The 20,524-nt window shown below is 46.6% G+C and overlaps 1 protein-coding gene across 1 annotated transcript; it reads left to right on the forward strand.

Moving 5' to 3' along the window:
• The first annotated feature begins 951 nt into the window (after nucleotides 1-951).
• DDRGK1 (DDRGK domain containing 1) lies at nucleotides 952-20,356 on the forward strand. Its single transcript, XM_060687200.2, has 9 exons — nucleotides 952-1,160; nucleotides 5,006-5,161; nucleotides 8,448-8,554; nucleotides 9,870-9,971; nucleotides 11,520-11,642; nucleotides 13,865-13,903; nucleotides 16,233-16,289; nucleotides 17,606-17,654; nucleotides 19,544-20,356. The coding sequence occupies exons 1-9, from the start codon at nucleotides 1,073-1,075 to the stop codon at nucleotides 19,714-19,716; spliced, it is 894 nt and encodes a 297-aa protein (XP_060543183.2). The 5' UTR covers nucleotides 952-1,072; the 3' UTR covers nucleotides 19,717-20,356.
• Nucleotides 20,357-20,524: the final 168 nt, after the last annotated feature.

Here is a 20,524-nt window from a genome sequence, read left to right on the forward strand (position 1 = left end):
AGGGAGGGAGGAAGAAAGAAAGGAAGGAGGGAGGGAGGGAGGAAGGAAGGGAGGGAGGAAGGAGGGAGGGAGGAAGAAAGGAAGGAAAAGGGAGGGAGGGAGGAAGAAGGGAGGGAGGGAGGGAGGGAGGAAGGAAGGAAGGAAGGATGGATGGAGGAAGGGAAGATAAGGGAAGGGATATATGATGAGGGATGAATAGGGGAGGGGAGGTTATTGGGTCTTATAGATGGATGGATGGATAAGTAGCTTATCCTGAGTGGTGCCTGAGTGGCGTAGGAGGCTAATGCCTCCTACTAAGGCAGCATTTAACATCCAGCTGTCTGCAATTACTACGAGTTCAATTCTCACCAGGCTCAAGGTTGACTCAGCCTTCCATCCTTTCTAAGGTAAAATTGAGGACCCAGTTTGTGGGGGCAATAAGCTGACTTTGTATAAATATACAAAAGTATGAAGGCTATTGCTTAACGCATTGTAAGCCGCCCTGAGTCTCCGGAGAAGGGCAGCATATAAAAATAAAAAAAATAATATATATATATAAGCTACTGGGAAGGCCCTTAAAAAGACTCTAAACCAGAAGTTTCCAAATTTGGAGACTTTATGACATGTGGACTACGACTCCCATAATTCCTCAGGCAGCCATGTTGGCTTGAGGACTTCTGGGAGTTGAAGTGCACAGTCTTAAAGTGGCCAAGTTTGTAGACCTTCCCCCTGCCCTAAACTTTCGTTTATAAAATAGCTGGACAGCGCAGACTATCTGCGAATCTCTTCATTAATTGCCTAGCTTATTTCCAAGGCCAAAATAAAGGCAATTTTTTTTTCTAATCAGGCACCTCGTCGGACAGCTCTAAATCGTCGGGCGGTTGCTAGGCGACGCCGCGGGTGGGCGAACCCCGCTCGCCTTTTCCTCTTCCGCCCGCGCCAGTCAGCCAGCCAATCAGGCAAAGAGTGGGCGTGGCTATCGCCTCCCATTCCCGCCCCCTCCGCTTTTCTAACCCTCGCTCTGCATCGCGCGGCTCCACCGAAGAGGCCCGACCGGAAGAGGCGGGGGCTAAGGGGCGTCACGTGACTGAACATGGACCCGGTGCTTTACGTGGTAGCGGCGGTGCTGCTGGCGGCTCTCCTCGTCTTCGTCAGCCGCGTCCGGGGACAGGCTCGCGCGGGTAGGAGGAGGAGGACCCTCGCCTAACGGGGGTCGGTGGTCTGCTGTGTGGGTGTGGGGGGGGAGGCCTTCCGGCCGAGAGCGAAGGCCTAAATTTAGCCAGAGGCCTCCATTCGCCTGGGAACTACAACTCCCACAATCCCTCTGGCCAGCGTCTAAGCACCTGCGCTGGCTGGAGAGTCTGGGAGTTGTAGTCCAGCGCCTCTTCCCTCATTGAAGCTATCAAGAGAGGATGGGGGGGGGGGGAATGGTGGTCCTCTGAGGATACACAGAGTGCTTTTCTTTGGGTTCTTGGTTGGTTTTTGGGGTGGCTGACCTAAATTATCTTCTTTCTTTTTTTTTTTTTAAGGGGCCCTGGCTTTGGCTGCAAGGGTGCCTCTGGTCATGTGCAAAGGGCCTGATAAGAGAAAATTAGGGGAAATTGGGTAGGCTTTCCTTTTAAATGAATTTGAGCACAACAAAGAGGATTAGGGGGGTCTGGAGGATGAAACATACGAAGAACAGTTGCAGGAATTGGGAATGTCTAGTTCAATGAAAGGAAGGATTTAAGGGGCGACATCAGGGGTGAAATCCAAAATTTTTCCCTTGGTGGCCGTGGCAGGGGAAGGATATTGCAAAATCTCCATTCCCATCCCACTCCAGGGGAAGGATATTGTAAAATCTCCATTCCCATCCCACTCCAGGGGAAGGATATTGCAAAATCCCCATTCCCATCCCACTCCAGGGGAAGGATATTGCAAAATCCCCATTCCCATCCCACTCCAGGGGAAGGATATTGCAAAATCCCCATTCCCATCCCACTCCAGGGGAAGGATATTGCAAAATCCCCATTCCCATCCCACTCCAGGGGAAGGATATTGTAAAATCCCCATTCCCATCCCACTCCAGGGGAAGGATATTGCAAAATCCCCATTCCCATCCCACTCCAAGGGAAGGATATTGCAAAATCTCCATTCCCATCCCACTCCAGGGGAAGGATATTGCAAAATCTCCATTCCCTCCCCACTCCAGGGGAAGGATATTGCAAAATCCCCATTCCCTTCCCACTCGAGGGGAAGGATACTACAAAATCTCCATTCCCACCCCATTCTGGGGCCAGCCAGAGGTGGCATTTGCCGGTTCTCCGAACTACTCAAAATAATAAAATATTATTATTATTATGCCTGGTAGCAGGTCCCAGCTTGGGCATAATGACAAACTTTAGCTAGTCCAACTCCCTGCTCAAACAGGAGACCCTACCACTCAATACAAATGGTTGTCCAGTCTCTTCTTAAAAGCCTCCAGTGATGGAGCACCCACAACTTCTGGTGGCAAGCCGTTCCACTGGTTAATTGTCCTCACTGTTAGGACCTTTCTCCTTAATTCCAGGTTGCTTCTCTCCTTTTTTTTTTTTTTTAAATTTGATTTATATGCCGCCCTTCTCCGGAGGCTCAGGGCGGTTTACAACGTGCTCAGCAATAGCCTTCATACTTTTGTATATTTATACAAAGTCCGCTTATTGCCCCCACAAACTGGGTCCTCAATTTACCTACCTTAGAAAGGATGGAAGGCTGAGTCAACCTTGAGCCTGGGGAGATTCGAACCTGCAGTAATTGCAGGCAGCTGGTCTTAATAACAGGGTGCTTTAGACCACTGTACTACCAAGGCTCCTTGATTAGTTTCCACCTGTTGCTTCTTGTCCTGCCTTCTGGTGCCTTGGAGAATAGGTTGACCCCCACTTCTTTGGGGCAGCCCCTCAAATACTGGAATACTGCTATCATGTCATCCCTAGTCCTTCTTTTCTCTAGACTAGGCATATGTGCAACCGTTCAATCTGTATCCAGCTGCCTATCACACATCAGTTGTGATCTTTCACAACTTTAGTTGGCCTGTTTCAGGCAGTGTAGAAGTCCCAGGATGTGGTATTAGCAGTCTGTTAGCTTCTTTCTTAAGTAAAATATAATGCCGAAATTAAGATGGCTATTATATACGAAGAGTGACCATGATCACACTAATCTTTATTGCCTTGTCAACAATAAAAAAAAAATTTTTTTCCAGCTTGTCTGTATGTTAGATTCAAACTTTGCATAATGAGACATCCATTAATAGAATGTCTTGTTTAGAGGCATGTCTTATTTTGTGGGCGTGGCTTGGTGGGATAATGTGACTGGGTGGGCGTGGCCAACTTTTTTTTTTTTACTTTTAAAAGCATTTTTTCTACAACCTTAAGAGGTTGCAGGAAATAGTGCTTTTAAAAGCCTCTGACGATCCCAGCTGAGCCGTGCGATCATCAGAGGCTTTTTTTTTTTTTTTTTTACTTTTAAAAGCATTTTTTTCGGCCGAAGAGGTTGTAGAAAAAATGTTTTTAAAAGTAAAAAAAAAAAAAAAAAGCCTCTGATGAGGTGGGCGGGGTAAGCGAGTGGTGACCAGGCCGGGGACCAGTTCGGGGGCATGGCCAGCCAATGTTATTACCGGTTCTCTGAACTACTACAAATTTTTACTACCGGTTCATGCGAACCGGGAGCAACCCACCACTGCCTTATACCAGTGATGGCTAACCATTTTGCCATCGCGTGCCAGGAGGGGTGCCGCACATGCGCATGCCCACACCCATAATTCTATGCGCCCCACGCATGCATGCGCCCCGCCTCCCCCCTGCCACGTGATGGCCTGGTAGGCCTGTTTTTCTCTCTCTCCAGGCTCCAGAGCCTTTCTAGGAGTCTGGGGAGGGCAAAAACAGCCTTCCCCATCCCCCCAGAGGCCCTCTGGAGGCCAGAAACAGCCCGTTTTCCAACTTCTGGTGGGACCGGAAGGCCTGTTTTTTGCTGTCCCCAGCCTCCAGAGCCTTTCTAGGAGTCTGGGGAGGCCTTCCCCACCACCCCTCGGAGGCAGAAAACTGTGTTTCCCAAACTTCTGGTAGGCCCAGAAGGCCCGAAAATCAGCTGGTGCATGCCGGAACTGAGCTTGTGTGCCCACTGATACGGCTACGCGTGCCACAGGTTCGCCATCATGGCCCTATAGCATTCAATACAAATGGTTGTCCAGTCCCTTCTTAAAAAACCTCCAGTGATGGAGCCCCCACAACTTCTGGTGGCAAGCTGTTCCACTGATTAATTGTTCTAACTGTCAGGAAATCTGTAGAGATTCTCCGTCACCCAGTGCTTTTTTTTTCAGGAGGCCACTGGACTTCCTCGTTTTTTTTCTTTGAAGATGTTTCGCTGCTGATCCCAGAAGCTTCTTCAGCTCTGAAAGGATGGTTGGGAATGCCGTGACCTGGATGACAGAGAATCTCTAACAGATTTTTAGCCATACAATTTGGGATGAAGACCCTTGGAATGGTGTGGGAGTAGGAATGGATTTCCAGAGGGGAAAAAATTGCAGACTACAGCACCACTCAGGTGACCCTGAGGACACAGATAAACCTCCTAGTGGGCCTCAAAAACCCTCTAAAACAGTGTTTCTCAACCTTGGTAGCTTGAAGATGGGTGGACTTCAACTCCCAGAATCCCCCAGCCAGCGCTGCTGGCTGGGGGATTCTGGGAGTTGAAGTCCACCCATCTTCAAGCTTCCAAGGTTGAGAAACACTGTTCTAAAAGGATGCAAATGACCAGCTCTCTGCAAGGAATATCAATCCTTCCATTTCCCACTATCCAGTCAGAGCTGAAGAAGCTTCTGGGATGAGAAGCGAAACGTCTTCAAAGAAAAAACAAGAAAGTCCAGTTGCCTCTTGGAAAAAAAAAAAACATCTTTGGGTTGAAGCGAGAATGGCGCTCTTGTTTCCTAGCCTTGTGCCTTTAACCACTGCACCAAACTGCCCCTCAGTTACCCGCAGCGGACCGTAAAACTCCTTTCCTTTCCTTTCCTTAGATGATGAGGAACATCGTCAGAATGTGGTGGCTGCGGGAGCTGTGGCGGCCCGACCCCAGCCCTTCACAGGCGAGCGGGGCGAAGGGATGCCCAGGCACCGACGAAACAGGATGGTCGCCCTGAGACGCTCGCAGCAGGCCGAGGAAGCAGCGGAAGGTACCGTAACAGCACCTTATTGTCCAAGTTTTAACAGTGACGTTTGTCTGCTCGTTATTTATTTACATCCCGCTTTTATTATTTTGACAAACAGTTCAAGGCAGCGAACACACCTAATATTTCTTCTTCATAACAACAGCCCTGTGAGGTGGGCTGGGCTGAGAGAGAGGGGGGCGGGCTGTCTCAGAGTCACTCAACTGGCTTTCCTGCCTAAAATAGGACTAAAACTCACCGTCTCCTGGTGACTGGTCCAAAATCACCTAGCTGGCTTCCATGCCTTAGTTTGGACTAGAACTCACCGTCGCCTGGTGATTGGCCCAAAGTCACCCAGCCAGCTTTCATGCCTTAGTCTGGACTAGAACTCACTGTCTCCTGGTGATTGGTCCAAATTCACCCAGCTGCCTTTCATGCTTAAGGTGAGACTAGAACTCACCGTCTCCTGGTGATTGGCCCAAAGTCACCCAGCCAACTTTCATGCCTTAGTCTGGACTAGAACTCACCGTCGCCTGGTGATTGGCCCAGCTGCCTTTCATGCCTAAAGTGAGACTAGAACTCACCGTCTCCTGGTGATTGGCCTAAAGTCACCCAGCCAACTTTCATGCCTTAGTCTGGACTAGAACTCACCGTCGCCTGGTGATTGGCCCAGCTGCCTTTCATGCCTAAGGTGAGACTAGAACTCACCGTCTCCTGGTGATTGGCCCAGAGTCACCCAGCCATTCCCCAGTGAGAAGAACTCATCATCTCCTGCTTCCAGCCTGGTGCCTTAACCCCTAGATCAACCTGACTTTCACACCTTCCTTGCATCCATTTCTTATTGGGGGGAAATGTTATCAGCCTGAAAATTCCCCCTATTTTTTTCACCCCGGGACCGGCAGCAGCTCACAATTTGTATGCCGGTCTTGATGCGCATTCCCCCTCCCCCTTCCACCTCCCGCTTTCCTTTTTTGATGCTTTTCCCCTGCTTTGAACAGCCCCGGCATCCCTTTCTGTTTCTGCATCCCAACGGGGCGCCGGGCGGAATTGATGCCGCCACGTTTGCGCGAAGACACTCGGTTGACAAGCCTGAACTTTTCAACCCGGGCGGATGTCTTTGAAGTGCAAAAGGCGTTTCAAAAAGAATATAAATCAGGAGGTGGGGGGGGGGAACCCGCTTTTGATGTTTTCCGGGCAGGCTTCTGCTTCTCGTTTCTGTCAAATGGTAGCCGTCTTCCTTGAAGTTATCTCAAAGGCTCTGCGCTGTCGGCACTGAATCTTTCAGCTCAGAAAAAAGATGGATCAAGGAGCCCGGAGTAATTTAAATTAAGAGACCCAAATCAGTTGCCCAACGTTATTTGAGAAGTCGATATCACTTGTTTTGAGTTAGCGGTGAGCAGCGGTGGGTTTCACTTTATGCTGCTACCGGTTCGCCGCAACGCTCACAGTTAGCGCGTACGCCTGCCTTCTGCTCATGCACCTGGCCTTTTGTGCATGTGCTTTGCGCATGCGCACGCCTTTCACGTGTGCGCTTTGGACACACACACGCCTTTCATGCATGCGCGTGCCTAAATAGGATGGCATGGAGCCTGGGTGGGTGGCCACCTGCAATTTCTGCTACCAGTTCTGGCGAACCGGGATAAACCGGCTGAATATCACCTCTGGCGGTGAGATATCATCCAAGTTTAGGGCGTTTTTTTTATGCAGGTTTTGAGCATCTTTAATGCTCAACGAATGGCACTTCCTTTGATACTTCAGTAGAGAGGTGGGTTTCAGCAGGTTCTGACCAGTTCTGGCGAACCGGTAGTGGAAATTTTGAGTAGTTCGGAGAACCGGTAAATACCACCACTGACTGGCCCCACCCCCATCTATTCTCTGCCTCCTGAGTCCCAGCTAATCGGGAGGAAATGGGGACTTTGCAGGAACCTTCCCCTGGAGTGGGGTGGGAATGGAGATTACAGTATCCTTCCCCTGCCACGCCCACCAAGCCATGCCACGCCCACCAAGCTACACCCACAGAACCAGTAGTAAAAAATTTTGAAATCCACCACTGCTTCAGTACATTACTGTTTTGCAGTTTTCGGGTACCTGATTTAAGTCACTAGTTAAAAAAGGCTTGATTTAAATCAACTTGATTTAAATCATGATTTTTAAAGAGCAACTGTCATCTCTGTCCCGCAGCGGCTCCTCTGACCCGCTCTGGATTCACCCACTGTCCCAATATTGCAGAATATGCAGCCTCATATGCTACATAACTAAGCTCCATTTCATGCTGAACAAACTAAATTATTAATGGATCTTAAATAGAAAACTATCTTTAGATAGAGTTTTTTTTACTTCAAAAGCATTTTATTAAAATAAATTTGATTTTTAAAAAATCTGATTTAAATAAATTAAAAAATCCAATTTAAATTTTAAAAAAAAAATCATCGATTTTTATCTACCCTGGTTTCTGGTGGACACCAACACAGACAGGGCAAGCCAGATAGCAAACCCCACTCCCTTCTAGCACTGATGAAGTTCCCTAGTCAGGTCATGAAACATCTGCAAAAGGAGACTGTTAAGGAATATGCGCAGAGTAACCCTTGAGTAGCAAGGTTGTGCACATGAGAAATGAATGAGAGTGATTGTGAATAAGCACTGTCAATACGCAGACACACTGAGTTGTGATATTCTTTTACTTTTAGGAAAAAACAATGCAAAATCCAATAAACAATCCAGCTCATACACAGATAAAGATAGTTAAATTGTCAATCCAAGAACAAAGTCTTCTTACCAGTTGTTGTAGTCATATGCAATAAAACAGTTCGTTTTTGAGTTGCAAACAGGAACAAGTACAGCAGTAAAACAATCAGTAAAACAGTAGAAAACAACAAGTAGCAATGATCAAGCAGTGATCATGCAGAGAGAAGAGGCAGAGAGGAGCAGAGGTAGCAATAATAATGTAATAAGAAAAATAAGCCATGATTCAACCTTCCTCTTAAGTACATTGGCTACAGAGCTAGCCAATCAATACAATATGATGCAATACAGCATTACAGTCTTCAAGCTATACATTACATTTTGAAACATGCATTGATGGTTTATATATATTGCCAACCCAACCAGTTAGGCAATAGCCATTCCCTAACAGAAACAACCAACTTCAGAGAGCACCAAGGACTCCATCATAGTTGTCATCTTCCTCCTCCTCCTCCTCCTCCTCCTCCTCCTCCTCCTCCTCCTGCTTTGCAAACCTCACTTCCTTCTAGCACTGATGATCTTTCTCCGTTTCCTTTTCCCTCTTCAAAAACGATTGTTAAACCATACCTAGAAGAAAACGATGGAGCCGAACCGGCTGAATCCCAGGTTTCCGGAAAGATTGGCGCAAAGAAACAGCGGAAGTTAGAGGAGAAGCAGGCAAGGAAAGTTCAGAGAGAGGTGAGTGTCCCCTGCATTTTATAAATCCGTTTTCTTGGATCGGATTATGTCTCTAGGGATCCTGGGAGTTGTAGTCCTAGTTAAAGTCAGAAGGGACTAAGTTAGAGACCGCATTAAGGTGTAAAGAGAAGGTAACAAAATTCCCAGGTTTAGGCAAATAGAATCATGATTTATATATATATATATATATATATATATTTAAGTCACAAATTAAAATGTGGTTGTTGGTTAACACAAGAACTTTTAACGATCATTGGGAAGTAGAACAGCTGGGGTGGGGAATCAGCTGTGCCGTGGGATCATTGGAACTTTTTAAAAAACTTTTTGAAAGCATTTTTTACTACCGGTTCGGGCAAATAGGTAGTTAAAAAATGCTTTTAAAAAGTTTTTTAAAAGGCTTGGACGATCACAGCTGCGCGATTGTCCGAGCCTTTGTTTTTACTTTTTTAAAGCATTTTTGTGCTACCTATTTGCCCCTGAAATATTGAAATTCTGGTATCATGTCATCCCTAATCCTTCTTTTCACTAGACTAGGTACCTACAAAAAACGTGGTAGAGTTTGCGCACGGTGGAGAGTAGTTATAGTGGGATAAAGAAGAAGTGATGTTTATAGTCCTTGACTTACAACTACAATTGAACCCAACATTTCTGTGGCTAAGTGAGACAATCGTTAAGTGAACCGGTAGTAAAATAATGCCTAAAAAGTAAACAAAACAAAACAAAAAAAGTTCTGACAATCAGCTGAGCGACACACGATCGTCGGAACTTTTTTTTTTTTTTACTTTTTAAAGCATGTTTAACCACTGGTTCCAGAAAACCGATAGTAAAAAAATGTTTAAAAAGATTTTTTTAAAAAAAAAAAAGTTCCGACGATCGCGTGTCGCTCAGCTGATTGTCGGAACTTATTTTTTTTACATTTTTTTAACTACCGATTCGGCGAACCTGTAGCATTTTTTATTACCGGTTCAGGCGAACCAACCCAAACTGTTTACCCCTGCGTACAAGTACACACTTCGCAGAAAATGCAGCACACAAATCAGCACATTAGAAATATGTCCAGTACATTTTGCAATGATGTTAGTTTAAAACTTCGGTTCAGTGAGGCCCTGGAAGCCCACTCCTAAACCTTATTGCCTGCAACTTTCCAGTGGATATATTTCCCTTTTCACAAGTGTTTTTTTGTTTCTGCGTCAAGATGAGGGGAAAACTGTTTTTAAGATCGTCTGAGGGACGTGTTTCAGGAAGGAGGGATTTTATCTACACAAAAAAACCGCACCCTTAATTATCTCCTCCTCCTCCTCCTCCGTGTCCAAAGGCTGAAGAGGCTGAACGGGAAGAAAGAAAGAAGGTTGAACAAAAACGGGATGAAGAACGCCGCTTGGAAGAGGAACGGCTGCGGCAGGAAGAGGAAAGGAAGGTGAGCTGTCAGAGATGACGTCGGAACACAGTTGGGGTGGCCAAAATGGGCGAAATCAGGATTAGTTTCTATATTCCAATACAAGAGATTATCTGTAGCTCAGGGCTGGAGTCTTTGGTATTCGCTGAGCTTGGTAATTTTCTTGCAGACGTTTCATCACCCAACTGGGTAACATCATCAGGGCTAGCGCGAGTGTGGGGGTTCCTTCCCATTTATATAACTTGCTTGTCCTGGCAATCTTGGTGGAAGGGTGGTTTTGGTAGTCCCTTCATTAATTTGGTCTAATGGTCAAGGTACCAGGCTAGAAAATGGAAGACTGTGAGTTCTAGTCCAACCTTAGCATGAAAGCCAGCTGGGTGACTTTGGGCCAATCACCAGGAGACAGTGAGTTCTAGTCCTGCTTTAGACATGAAAGCCAGCTGGGTGGCTAAAAAATGGATGCAAGGAAGGTGTGAAAGTCAGGCTTATGTAGGGGTTAAGACACCAGGCTGGAAGCAGAAGATGAGGAGTTCTCCTCACTGCGGAATGGCTGGGTGACTCTGGGCCAATCACCAGGAGACAATGAGTTCTAGTCTCACTTTAGGCATGAAAGTGAGTTGGGTGACTTTGGGCCAATCACTAGGAGACGGTGAGTTCTAGTCCTGCCTTAGGCATGAAAGTCGGTTGGGTGACTTTGGGCCAATCACTAGGAGACGGTGAGTTCTAGTCCAGACTAAGGCATGAAAGTCGGTTGGGTGACTTTGGGCCAATCACCAGGAGACGGTGAGTTCTAGTCCAGACTAAGGCCTGAAAGCCAGCTGGGTGACTTTGGCCCAATACCAGGAGATGGTGAGTTCTAGTTCTGCCTTAGCTGTGAAAGCCAGTTGGGTGATTTTGGGCCAATCACCAGGAGATGGTGAGTTCTAGTCCTGCTTTAGCCATGAAAGCCAATTGGGTGACTTTGGGCCAATACCAGGAGACAGTGAGTTCTAGTTCTGCCTTAGCTGTGAAAGCCAGTTGGGTGACTTTGGGCCAATCACCAGGAGATGGTGAGTTCTAGTCCTGCTTTAGCCATGAAAGCTGGCTGGGTGACTTTGGGCCAGTCACTTTTTCTCAGCCCAGTCCAACTCACAGAGTTGTTCTTATGGAGAAAATAGGAGTCATTTGGTTAGAAGGAAGGGGCGGTCATTTATTGATGCAAAGCTTAATGTGTTTAACTCTTTTTCTGGGCATTTAGCCTCTCTCCCTTCCTTCTTTCTTGGCTTGTCTCTCTCTTACACTGAAAGAGGATAGGGACTTTCTCGCCTTTTCTACTCAGCTGCTTTGAGAAACTCTTAACGAGCTGGAAGCTGGTTAGGAATAATGTCACTAAACGAAGCAATACAACCATCCTTTATAAACAGTGGACAGAATGGAAAGAATCCTGCGGTAGTTGGCATTAAAGTCTGGTGGCCTTGAAGCAGCTGAGCATCCTGGGAGTTGGAGTCCAACCTTGGGTTGGGAAAGGCTCGTCCAGCAGCCTTTGTATATATGAGACGCATAAAATCACCCGAAACTCCCTCCTCACAGGAAGAAGAGCTGAAGAAGGCCAAGGAGGAGGAGGAGCGGCGGGAATATGAGGAATATCTGAAGCTGAAGGAGAGTTTTGTGGTGGAAGAAGAAGGGATGGATGAAGCCATGACGGAGGAGCAGGTACGTCTGGTCGGCTGGCTGCAGAGGGCAGGCAGGAGCAGGAAGAGTGGAGGATAAAAATGGGGTGATGGGATTAGTTGCTTTTAAGAGAAGGAAGAGCTCAGCTGTATGATAGGCAGGGGGGAACGGAGGGAGGGAGGAAGGAGAAGAGGAAAGGGAGGGAATGATAGGTGGAGAAGAAAGGAGGAAGGAAGAGGGAATGAGAGAGGATGGAAGAATGGAAAGGAAGAAGGGAAGGAAAGAGAAGGTCAGAGGAAAGATGAAAGAAGAGGGAGGGAGGAGAAGAAAGGGAGGGAATGATGGAGAAGGAGGGAGGAATGGAGGGACGGAGGAAGGAAGGAAGAGGAAAGGGAGGGAATGATGGGTAAGAGAAGGAGGGAGTAACGGAGGGAGGGAGGAAGGAGAAGAGGAAAGGGAGGGAATGATGGGTGGAGAAGGAAGGAGGAAGGAAGAAGAGAGAATGAGAGGATGGAAGAAAGGAAAGGAAGGGAAGGAAAGAGAAGGTCAGAGGAAGAAAAAAGTTAAGGAAGTAAAGGGAGGGAGGGAAGGAAGGAAGGAAGTATGGGTAAAGGAGGAAAGGAAGGAGAAAAAGGGAGAGGATGGAAGAAAGGAAAGGGAAGGAAAGAGAAGGTCAGAGGAAGAAAAAAGTTAAGGAAGTAAAGGGAGGGAGGGAAGGAAGGAAGGAAGTATGGGTAAAGGAGGAAAGGAAGGAGAAAAAGGGAGAGGATGGAAGAAGGGAGGAAGGGAAGGAAAGGAAGGTCAGAGGAAGAAAGAAGACAGGAGAAGGAAACGGAAGGAAGGAGAAGAGGAAAGGGAGGGAGTGATGGAGAAGGGGGAGGAGGGAAGAGAATGAGAGAGGATGGAAGGAAGGAGGGAAGGTCAAAGAAAGAAAGAAAGGACAGGAAAGAAGGAAGGAAATGGAGGGAGGCAGGGAGGAAGGAGAAGAGGAAAGGGAGGGAGTGATGGGTGGAGGAGGGAGGAAGGAAAGAGAAAGAGAGAGGATGGAAGAAAGGGAAAGAAGGATAGAAGAAAAGAGAAAGTCAGAGGAAGAAAGAAGACAAAGGAAAGGAGGAAGGGAAGGAAGTACAGTATGGGCAAGAGAAGGAGAGAAGGAAGGAAAGAAAGGGAGAGGATGGAAGGAAGGAGAGAAGAGAAGGAAACGTCAGGAAGGAAGGAGAGAGAGGGACAGGGAAGAGAGAAGAGAGGAATGGATTGATGGAGAAGAATCCTTGAATAAAATGCTGTCTTTTATCATTTTAGACTTAAAATCTGCCCTTAAGCCTGAGCCTCAGATGAACTAAAGGAGGCAAAAGGGCAAAATGACAGACAGGGCTCCTAGGAAAACCTTCTAAGGCCCTGACTAGGAATTGCACATTTACTGATTTGCTGCGTCTCCCCCCCCCCCCCCCCTGCAAATTCCTAGATCCATTGGCGAGCCTTTTCTCGTGGGGTTATGTATAATTTATTTGCAAAATTAGTCATAAAACAGAGATTAGTTTGCAGCCGGGAAGGGCAGGCTTCCAATCCCCAAAAGACCAGAAGACATAATTGTGTCATATCAAAAAAATAATAATAATCCGGCGTAACAGGACTCTGCAGCAAATTTAATTTCCCTGCGTGTCTGGAGTATGCAATGTACTCGGATGATTTCTAGTAATTAGCTATTATTTATTAGTATGCTGAATATGTATATAGAGTCCGGCGCAGGCGTGGAAATGTATTATTTACGCAGGAGCCAACAGCCTTCTCACCCCCCGAACAGCACCGGACAAGAAGCTGCTGTACTAATTCATTCTTTAAAATGCATCTACGGGTAGTCCTTGACTTACGACCGTAATGGAGCCCCAAATCTCTGTTGTTAAGTGAGCGTGGTCCCACTTTTACAGCCTTCCTTGCCACGGTGGTTAAGTGAATCGTCGCAGCGGATAAGTGAGTAACTTAACGGTTGTTAAGTGAATCTGGCTCCCCCCGTGGATTTTGCTCGTCCGACGGTCACCAGAGGGGGATCCCGTCATAAGTATGAACCGGTTGCCAAGCCTCTGAATTTTGATCACAGGATCATTGGGGCTGTCCCGAGGGTCGTAAGTGTGAAAATTCACTTTTTTTTTCCAGTGCCATTGTAACTTTGAACGGTCACTAAAAATGAAGTGTCGTAAGTCAAGGACTACCCGTATTTCCTTCTCCAGTGTATTAATTATTGTTCTTCCTCTTGTTTTGTCCAGTCACGTAGTTTCGTCACAGAGCTTCTCAATTACATTAAGGTAAGTTCCTCTTTCTTACTTGAGTCTTTTGTTGCTTAATATATTTTTAATTTGCACCTTCCGTCGCGCGCTTAAAACGTTTTTATTTCATCAAGCCGGCCTGGCCTAAATCATCTCCTCTTTTAAATTTAAATTTTAAACATAAATTTTTAATCTGTTTAATTATGGGGTATTTTAAAATTCAGCCTAAATTATTTAATTTGTTTTAATTTATTTTAGATTTTGTATTTCCTGTGTTTTATCATGATTTAAATCACTAGTAAAAAGGCTTGATTTAAATCAACTCGATTTAAATCCTAATTTTTAAAGAGCAACTGTCATCTCTGCTACTCCTTTGACCTGCTGTTGACTCGCCGATAGTCCCAGTGTTGCAGAAATTACAGCCTCATGCTACATAACTAAGCTCCATTTCATGCTGAATAAACTAAATTATTTATGTATCTTAAATAGAAAACTATCTTATGATAGATTTTTACCCCAAAAGTTTTTTATTAAAATAAATTCAATAAAAATCAAAAAATCTGATTTAAATAAAAAAAAATCCGATTTAAATCAAAAAAATCTGATTTTTTTTGATTTTTTTAAAAAAATCATTGATTTTTATCCACCCTGGGTGTCTCTGTGGGATCTTTAGTGCCCTCTGAGCTTGGTTGGTTTCTTGCAGACGTTTCATTACCCTACTAGGCAACATCATCAGAGCTATAATCATTAGCACTGATGACCTTTGCCTAGTTGATTGTCTCTTTTGAATGGTGTGTAGTTGTTATTTATCTCTCTATGCCTGTTGATTTTCTTGTCTTTCCAAGGCAAGGCAAGAAACGATGGATGGAAATTAATCAAAGAAGGGAGCAAGCTGGAATTAAGGAGAAATTTCCTAAGAGTGAGGACAATTAACCAGTGGAACAACTTGCCACCAGAGGTTGTGGGTGCTTCATCAGGTTTTTAAGAAAAGGCTGGGCAGTCACTTGTCTGAAATGGTGTAGGTAGGATCTCCTGGTTGAGCAGGGGGTTAGACTAGAAGACCTTCCAGCTCTATTCTGATTGATAGGAGCAATCAACCCATGGAACAGAAGTTGCCTTCGGAGGTTGTGGGAGCTTCATCCCTGGAAGCTATCAAGAAAAGACTGGGCTGCCATCAGTCAGAAATGGTGTAGGGTCTCCTGCTTGGGTGAAGGGGGGGTTGGACTAGATGACCTACAAGGTCCCTTCCAACTCTGTTAATCCGAATAGATTGATTGATTTGTTTTGAGTGTCAGGCTTCTCTGGTGTTTTTGGACGTAGCTTGGTCCAGGATATTCAGTTTCCCAGTTGCAACAATGGTTAGGTCTCTCCAAGAGTTGTGAAATTAGCAGCTCTGCTAATCTTCTGCCTGTTTGTCCTACATAGCACTGATGCGGTTACCTAGTTGGGTCATGAAATGTCTGCAACCAAGCTCATAGAGACCAAGGACCTCCAAGTCTTACGCTGCTGCCTCCTCCTCCTCTTCCTTTTCCTCTTCCTCCTCATTGATTGTGATGGGTGGCTATAGCCCACGCCCCCCGCCCAAGGCAGGAGTCCTTATACCAGTGATGGCTAACCTTTTTGCCATCGCGTGCCAGGAGGGGGAGGAGGGGGAGGTTCATGCACATGCCCACACCCACACCCATAATTCTATGTGCCCCACCCTGTGCGTGCACGGGCACCCCCGCTCCTGGCACGTGATGGCCTGGTAGGCCCGTTTTTTTTTTTCCTCACCTAGCTCCAGATCCTCTCTGTGCACCTGGGGAGGGCAAAAACAGCCTTCCCCACTCCCTCTGGAGGCCTCTCTAGGAGTCTCTGGAGGCTGGGGACAGCAAAAAACGTCACTTCCTGTCCCACCTGGAGTTGGGAAATGGGCCATTTCAGCCTTCCGAGGGAGTGGGGAAGGCTGTTTTCACCCTCCCCAGATGCACAGAGAGGATCTGGAGCCAGGTGAGGGGGGAAAAAGGACCTTCCCCACCCCCCCCAGGCCCTCCGGAGGCAGGAAACAGCCTGTTTCCCTACTTCTGCTGGGCCGAGAAGGCCCGAAAATCAGCTGGCCAGTGCGCAGATGCGCGCCAGAGCTGAGCTGGCATGCCCACACGTGCCATAGGTTTGCCATCATGGCCTTATACCATCCTGTACAATCGATTGTCCAAACTTTTATTAAAACCTCCAGTGATGGAGTACCCACAACTCCAAGTGGCAAGCTGTTCCACTGATTAATCGTTCTCACTGTCAAGAAATTCCTTCCTATTCAATTATTTAAAACGAACGAATGAACGAACGAATGAATGAAATAATCATTTCCAAATTCGTCCCTTCCACACAGAATGCAAAAGTGGTCCTTTTGGAAGATCTGGCTTCTCACCTGGGCCTCAGGACACAGGTAGGTGTTTGCGAGCTGGACCTTGCGAATTGTCCACAAGTCTTTGCCCCTCTGTCCACGTGCTGCATGTGACGGTCAAGGGTTCCCCACCAGTGAAGGTCCTTGTGTCTAGTTGTTCTGGTGTGCAGTGCTCTATAGCGTCATTTTGAGGGTAGGAGTTGAAACAGTTTATGTCCAGGATGTGAGGGGTCTGTAGATATTTTCCCAGCCCTCTTTTTGACTCGTGCAGGATACAGGTCCTCCATGGAAGGCAGGTTGGTAGCCATGGTTTTTTTCCGCAGTTCTAATGATCCTCTGCAGTCTGTGTCTGTCTTGTTGGGTTGCAGAGCAATTATACAGACAATTATAGAGGTGCAGATGACAGACTCAATCATTCCTCTGTAGAACTGGACCAGCAGCTCCTGGGACAGTTTGAGCTTCCTGAGTTGGTGCAGAAAGAACATTCTTTGTTGTGCTTTTTTGATGACGTTTTTGATGTTGGGTGCCCATTTTAGGTTGTGAGATATGGTAGAACCTAGAAATTTGAAGGCCTCTACTGTCGACACTGTGTTGTCTAGTATTGTGAGAGGTGGAAGTACGGGAGGGTTTCTCCTAAAGTCCACCACCATTTATTATTTTATTTATTTTATTAATCATATTTCTATGCCACCCACTCTCTGAGGACTCTGGGCGGCTTACAACAATCGACAGTATACTAAATGGCACATTGCCCCCTAACAATCTGGGTCCTCATTTTACCCACCTCGGAAGGATGGAAGGCTGAGTCAACCTTGAGCTGGTGAGATTTGATCCGCTGATCTGCTGAACTAGCAGTCAGCTGAAGTAGCTGCAGTACAGCACTCTAACCACTGCCCCACCTCGGCTTTTTTCTACGGTTTTGAATGTGTTCAGTTCCAGATTGTTCCGGTCACACCACGAGGCTAGTTGTTCAACCTCCTGTCTGTATGCGGATTCATCATTGTCTCGAATGAGACCAATCACTGTTGTGTCATCTGCGAACTTCAGTAGTTTAACAGATGGATCGTTAGAGATGCAGTCATTGGTATACAAAGAGAAGAGAAGTGGGGAGAACACACAGCCTTGGGGGGGGGGGCTGTGTTAATTGTACAGGTATCTGATGTGATTCTGCTTAGCTTTACCTGTTGCTTCCTGTCTGTTAGGAAGCTTATGATCCACTTACAAGTTTGTTCACTTACACGTATGGTGTGGGTTGCAAAACAAGGGGGCTTACGATGATGGGGCAGCCGCATTCTGAGCCGCTGCCCAACCCCTTCCCCAAAAAGGAAGGCTTACCTGCTTGGTTTTCTCTTCCCCAGGAGGCCATCAACAGAGTGCAAGACCTGATGGCAGACGGCACGCTCACAGGTGAGAGCAAAACACCGTACGGGATTTCCTGGCCTTGTTTAAACCGAAGCAGATGTCTTCGCCGTGATACCTCCTGGCCACCTTCTGTCGATGGCGGTTGACGACCGCTTCCGTTCGGTTGCAAATGCCTGTTTGCAAGGTTACGGTGGCTCGTAAGAATATCAGCTCTTCGGGCTCGAAATCATACGAAATGTCCAAAAGTCACTCTTGGGCTATTTCATTGGCTCAGAGCTGGTTGGCAAAAAAAAATATGCTGATTTCCTGGGCCGAGTTGAGACTTTTGTTTCGGGAGGATGTCATTCTTGTGCATGCTTCCTTCCTTAGCTTTGCGTCTCCCGTGGGCGGTCTTGCACCTGCTGTGGTGTAGTGGTTAGAGCTGCTTACCCGCCCCACAAGCTGCCACACCGCAGAGGTTTTTCAGTATAATTCTGTAAATTCAGATCCCAAGGTTGTTTGGAGGCCCGCAGCGGAGGAAGGGCGTGTATGGCTAAGAAGGCCATCAGGCAGCCAGTTTCCTGGGGGATCTGGGGCGAAGTAGTTCCTTTCAAATTCAAGCAGGTGGAGAGAATGAAGGGAGGGAAAAAAGGGAGAGGAGGAAGGGAGGAAAGAAAAGGGGAAGGGAGGGAGGGAGGGTGGGAGAGAGAGGGAAGAGAAAGAAGGAAGAGAGAAGGGAGGGAGGAGAGGGAAGGGAGAGAAGGAAAGGAGGAGAAGAGACAAAGGGAGGAAAGAGAAGAAGGGAAGAGAAGGGAAGGAAGAGAAGGGAGGGAGGAAGGAAGGAAGATGGGAGGGGAGAAAGAAGGGGAGAAGGAAAGGAGGAAGAAAGGCAAGACAAGGAAGAGAGAAGGGAGGAGAGAAGAGGAAGGGAGGGAGAAAGGAAGAAGGGAGGGAGAAGAAAGAAGGAAAGGAGGGAGGGAGGACAGAAGGAAGAGAGAAAGGAGGAAGGGAGGAGAAGAAAAGAGGGAGAGGGGAAGGGAGGGAGGAAGATGGGAGAGGGGAGGGAGGGAGGAAACAAACGGAGAGAAGGAAAGGAGGAAGAAAGGGAGGAGAGACGAGGAACAGAAGAGAAGGGAGGGAAAAAGGAAGGGAGGGAAGAGAAAGAAAGGAGGAAGAAAGGGAGGAGAGACGAGGAACAGAAGAGAAGGGAGGGAAAAAGGAAGGGAGGGAAGAGAAAGAAAGGAGGAAGGAGGGAAGGAGGAGAGACAAGAGAGAAAGGAGGAAGGGAGGAGAGAAGAAAAGGGAGGGAGGAAGAAAAGGGATGGATGATACAGAAGGAAAGGAGGAAGAAAGGAAGGAAGGGGGACAAACAGGAGAGACAAGAGAGAAAGGAGGAAGGGAGGAGAAGAAAAGAGGGAGAGGGGAAGGGAGGAAGGAAGATGGGAGGGAAGGAGGAGACAAAGGGAGAGAAGAAAGGGAGGAGAGACAAGGAAGAGAGAAGGGAGGGAAGAGAAAGAAGGAAAGGAGAGAAGGAAAGGAGGAAGAAAGGAAGGAGGGAGGGAGGAGAGACAAGGAAGAGAGAAAGGAGGAAGGGAGGAGAGAAGAAAAGGGAGGGATGGAGGTTACAGAAGGAAAGGAGGAAGAAAGGAAGGAGGGAGGCAGGACAGACAAGGAAGAGTGGAGAGAAGAAGGAAGGCGGGAAGAGAGAGAAAAAAGGGGCGAGGAAGAGGAAGCACCCCACTCTACCCCGGAACGCAGGTAAATCTATGAAAGGAATATAAACAAATTTTCCCATTGAAACCGCGAGACCCTTTCAATCACCCTCGTGAATGGCACGATTTTGAAATCCTGGAAGAATTAATTGAGTCCCAACTTTTCCTCCCTTTTAATTCAACCCCAATTGGGGGTGTGGGGGGGTGTGTGGATTTTAATTCCTGGTCTGTCCTGTCCTGCAGGGGTGATCGACGACCGAGGCAAATTCATCTACATCACACCCGAAGAGTTGACGGCCGTGGCGGAGTTCATCCAGCGTCGGGGACGCGTCTCCATTTCAGAGCTGGCTCGAGAAAGCAACTCCCTCATCAATCTGCAAGCGGAGGCCGATTTTCTTACCAAAGGGGTGGCCTGAGAAGCCCCTCTATTCTTGGGGGACAAATAAAATAAAGTCTTTCTTTTTTGGGGGGGGGATCAGGTGGGCTTTTGGATCACTAAATCCTATTCATGTTCAGAATATATTTATATAAAGAAATGCACTTGATATGCATTAAGAATACAGCAGGAAGAATCCTTTTACGAGGCTTTTCCTGGGGAATTATTTGCTGTTCATGGAATATATATTGAAAGTTTAGACCTGGAAATTTGCAGGCCTTCGCCTGTATTTCTAACAACCTTTCTGTACTACAAATCCCATACTCCCGGTCCACCCAGGGAGGTAGACAAGCTGTAAAGCCAACAGTTCTGATTCCAAGAAATAACGTTTTCTGTTTAAACTTCCTTTATGTATCACAGTCCCAGAGATTCAAAATCAAACAATTGCAATCGCTTTTGAACTTAACTTGCAGCTTTCTTACTATTTGTTATTTTTCCAAATTAATAGGGGTACTTTTTTTCCCCTATACGAGGATAATGGGGTTAGGATTATGCCTTAGTTTATGTGTGGGTCTCAGTTATGGATACTGATGCAAAGATGGGGGGCAAAGATACTGGATATTTCAAGATTTGACTTTCTCCTGAACTGTGAATAAATATTGAATATATGGAGAAAAATACCAAGTCTTTGGAAATGATCTTTTTTTTGCTGGATTTATGACGTTCAAAATTTACAGCAAAGGCAGAAATTGTGGCTTTTTTTTTTTCTTTCTTAAACTAGACGATCAAAATATACTTAAAACCTATTGTCATTTTTTAAAAAATCATCCAAGATAAATACAATCCCA

Source organism: Pantherophis guttatus, chromosome 8 (genome assembly GCF_059756535.1).
Source record: "Pantherophis guttatus breed Tessera chromosome 8, ASM5975653v1, whole genome shotgun sequence".
Lineage (NCBI taxonomy): Eukaryota > Metazoa > Chordata > Lepidosauria > Squamata > Colubridae > Pantherophis > Pantherophis guttatus.